The 4,192-nt window shown below is 43.2% G+C and overlaps 1 protein-coding gene across 1 annotated transcript; it reads right to left on the reverse strand.

The window, feature by feature from the left end:
- Positions 1-325: 325 nt before the first annotated feature.
- LOC133805789 (uncharacterized) lies at positions 326-913 on the reverse strand. The gene has a single exon (XM_062243943.1). The coding sequence runs from the start codon at positions 911-913 to the stop codon at positions 326-328; it is 588 nt and encodes a 195-aa protein (XP_062099927.1).
- Positions 914-4,192: the final 3,279 nt, after the last annotated feature.

The following is a 4,192-nucleotide window of genomic DNA, read 5'->3' on the forward strand; positions in this document are numbered from 1 at the left end:
GCATGCTGAGGTACTTAGAGTATTTTTCAAAATTTTGTATTTTGTTAAATCAATCCAAAGTACTATGCTAAGTTCGGTCATGCGAAGAGATGTTATAATAAAATGCAAATATTATAATATCTTAAGGAAGCCTTTTACACCGCGAGCAGTTACTACTCAGATGTAATTGTTCAAATTAAAAGTAAAAGCTGCCCGTGCAACCATAAAATTTTAACTGGAAAATTAAAGTGTCTTTACATCATGACCCGTAAGTCGTGTAATTAAAAGATTAAAAGATAGAAAGGAAAAAGACTAAGAGGCTGGAGGGTCTTGAGGAACATCCTGGTCAATAGTTGCGCCAGCTTGCACCATCTATCCTCGTTGCCAGGGAGATCTCTGGGGATGCAGGAACTTTAGCCCTCTCTTCTTCCTCCAGGCGAATGGCACACTGGGACATTAGAGTCTGCCTTAAGCGATCTGACAGGTAGCTGAAGTCGGCCTTCCGGTTGTGTTTCCAAAACTTGTAGGAGCAAAGATGGGTGGCTTCCTTGTACTTATCCAAGTTTTTGGCTTCAAGTTCCTCCAGCTCCTTCACGTGCTTTTCCAGCTCCTCCGTCTTCTGCCTGCTCGCAGCCAAATCGAGCTCGAGTTGTTTGGATCGTTGATAGTTGAGTTTGGCGCTTAACCTAAATTTTTCTTTGTCTTCAATGGATTTCTTCAGGGCGTCCCAACTCTCCAGTAGTTCCTCGGTCAAAGTGGATTTTTCCTGGAGCAGTGCCTCATTCTGCTTGGACAGCTCCCCACTTTTCTCAAGCAACTCGTCCTTATGCTTGGTCAGCTCATTGTTCTTCTCGAGCAAGTCAACATTCTTCCCCTCAAGCGCTTTTGTAGCCTCAGCAAGCTTGGTGTCAAAGTTTTTGGTCTGGGATACCATTGTACCCACACGGCACCAGCCAGCGGTCATGGTCATCAATCCCTGCAATCAGATGAAAAAAGTAAGGCAATGGCAGAAAATCAAAAGCAAAATATTTAGCATTAGAAAGTAACTTACGCTGACTATCTCATTTAGCCCTCAATTGAGTATTTGGTTCAGTCTCCATGGACATGGTGCCGTCAATAGCCTCTTGACTGCGTTTGTGTTTCGAGAGCTTGTATATTCTCTCCCTGGCTGAGCTGACCACGAAGCTGGACAGGGAGCCTTCAGGCTAAGTGCGGTGTGTTCGGCTGGTAGGGTCCTAAGGTGTGGGGTTCTAGTCGACAGGTGTTGGAGGAGTGGAATTCTGGTCAACTGGAGATGTTGAGACCGGCTGCTCGAGTGGAGATGGAGGTGGCGTGTTTTCCTTCGAAGGAATAGTGGCTGGAGGGTCCTCAACTCGGGCCTTCTTTGAGGCAGTTTTACTGCTCTCCCCCCGAGTCCTCTTGCTGTCTTTCTTCCAACCTGAGGAAGCAGCAGCAACCTTGTAATGTTCGAACAGGTCTTCAGATGACATGTCAGCACAAAAGGAAACAAAATAAGCAGTAAGACAAGATATATAGATGGAACTAAAAATGAAAGTAAAGAGATTATAAGTAAAGTACTCGTGCTACAACTATTGGTCGCTACATTACTTACTGAACTACTTACTGCCTGGAAGAAATCTGAACTTAAGTTTGGAGTAAACTTAAAGTTTCCATCCCCGTCAAATAAGTGACAGGAAATTGGCAAACTATCTAAGAGCGAGAGATCAGTACCGTTCTCATCTGAAGATTCGTCGATGGGAGCGGGAGGTTCGGTGGCTTTCCTTTTTCCTTTTCCCAATGGGGTGGGGGGAGCGGCAACTCGCGGGATGCTGGAGGGTTCTGTGATTGTCACTCCAGCCGTCCTCTTCCTTTGAGGTTATGACACGTCTGGGTGCTGCCCGGGAATCTCCTCGCCAGTGGCATTTCCTGCTATTGACTCCCTCACATCCTAGTGAGGTGCCAAAAACCCGAATAGCCTAAGGTTAGCCTCTGTGACCAGATGCTTGATGCTCTTCTCCACGTCAGTCATATTGGCCAAGAGGGCTGATCAGATTTCCATGTCTGGTGTGGGAGCTGGTCGCAACCATGGGCCTGAAAGGCGCTAAATATCTAAGGGAAATGCAAGAAAAATTATAGAAAAATAAACGACCAGGGGTGTTAAAGTGTTACCTCCTTGGGTGAAGGCTAGGTTGTGGGAAACCATGTCCATAGTCAGGAATTACTCAAGGTGGTACCTCCTCACATTGGAAATAAAAGTTGTGTCACTCAGGAAAGTACGGGACATTTCCTAGTGACAGAAGTGGAAGAACCCCGTGTTTTCCTGGTTGGGGTTGGATTTTAGGTCGAACAGATAGTTGACCTCGCGTGGTGTGGGGACAGGCCATTTCTTATGGCTATAAAGGATATAGAGTGCCGAAATCATTCTATATCCATTACGGTTATTTGAAAAGGAGCGACCCCGAAATAGTTGGCCACTCCTTGGAAGAAAGGATGAGGAGGCAGCATAGCTCCTGCCTCGATGTGATATCTCGACCAGGCGCTGAAGGTGCCCCCAGGAAAATTCGCCCATTTGTCTTTGGTGGGTTAGACTAGGATTACCCCAGGAAGTCCGTAGTTTTTAATATAATTCGCAATCATCCTAACTGTTACTCGGCTAGAGGGGGCGATGTACCATTCAACATCTGGTTTAATGGCGTTTCGAAGTTGAGCGTAGGTTTGGATGCTAGGGTCTGGGATATTTCTTTCTCGACCACTGGTCGAGGGAATTTCAGCCCAAAAAGTTGGCTGATTTGAAGGATTGAAAGGTTTATTTTTCTGGGCTTTAGTTTTTGCTCGACCCATATTTTGGAGGAGGGTTGATGGAGTGTTTGAAGTGGCGCGAGAAAAGGGAATTTCAAGTATTAGCAACGACGGTTGCTCCTCGTCCTCGAGCAATTGAGCTAGCAAGTCATTGTCGATAGGTCTCTCAACTCCCCATGGATCTTGCATGAAAAGCTATGAACTGAAAAAGGGGGAGATGAGAACTTAAAGCCTAAAAGCTTGTGTTGAGAGTTGGAATAACGTTGCTCGCGTATAAAAATTAAGTTTTTATACGACCAACAACATTCTAGCAAAAACACTAAGTCTCTTACGAGTAGTTTGAGAAACAGATTAAAAAGCGGAAGTAAAAAGTTTTGAGAGAAAACTTTTTCAACTCTGAGAGGGAGGGAAAAACCCAATTTTTCAACTAGCTTAAAAATCGAATTTTTACTTCGATTTTACGCCTTAAATCTACAGTCTCGACTACCAAACTGACTCCTAACTCCTATACAATACTATTTCACTTCCCTATCAAGCATTGATCAATATGCCCATTACCCCAAGACAGTTTTAGTCAAGAACTCAGATACGAAACGAATAAAAAAACAACTTTACATGGCAACTTAAACAATTGAAAGGTTCGTAAAACTTACTTGGATGAAAGGTGGATTATGAACACAGAAAACTTTGAGCGTCTGAACGGAGATTCCTTGGATTAGTGATGAAAGCTCATGGGATTTCTAGGCTCTGGTGGTTGAAGTTCTTTGGAGTTCTTGAGAAGGAGATGACGAGTGAAAAGTTAAAAGGTGAATTAGGGGTATTATTTATAATGACTGTGACACTATAAAAGAGGTAATCATGAATTACTGTTTTCAAAGTATGGGGAACTGTAATAGTCATCAAACAAGTTATTGGGAAACCGAAAAGTCCTGATTGGACATGATTGGTTGCTTTTTTCGAAAAGGCATGATGACTCTGACAGGTTTCATGGGGCATACGAAAGGTCAGACACCTAAGTTTACTTTATGCTGGTCGCAGTAAAGTAAACTTGGGGGGGAAATGTTTACCAAAAAACAGTTGCTTATGACGTGGCAGGTATTTTTCACATGTGGATGACATGTGGCATAATTGAAATGAGGTGGTGCTATTCGGTTATCGACCAGCTACACATCGCTTCGTTAGGCTTAACTATTAGATACGACCAAGCCGGTCATATAATTTGATTTATTTCCTTCTAAAATTGTAATCCTATAATAATTACGTTGATTATTTCCTCTTTATTACCTTGATACGCAGTTATTAAGGAAAGTTAAAGCCCATTGGCCCATGTAACCTTCCTTGAGCCTATAAATATGCATGAAATAGCTCAAGGAATGGACTTTTTGATCTTGGAACCTTTTTCCTGAATATTGAG

This window comes from Humulus lupulus, chromosome X, assembly GCF_963169125.1.
Source record: "Humulus lupulus chromosome X, drHumLupu1.1, whole genome shotgun sequence".
Classification (NCBI taxonomy): domain Eukaryota; kingdom Viridiplantae; phylum Streptophyta; class Magnoliopsida; order Rosales; family Cannabaceae; genus Humulus; species Humulus lupulus.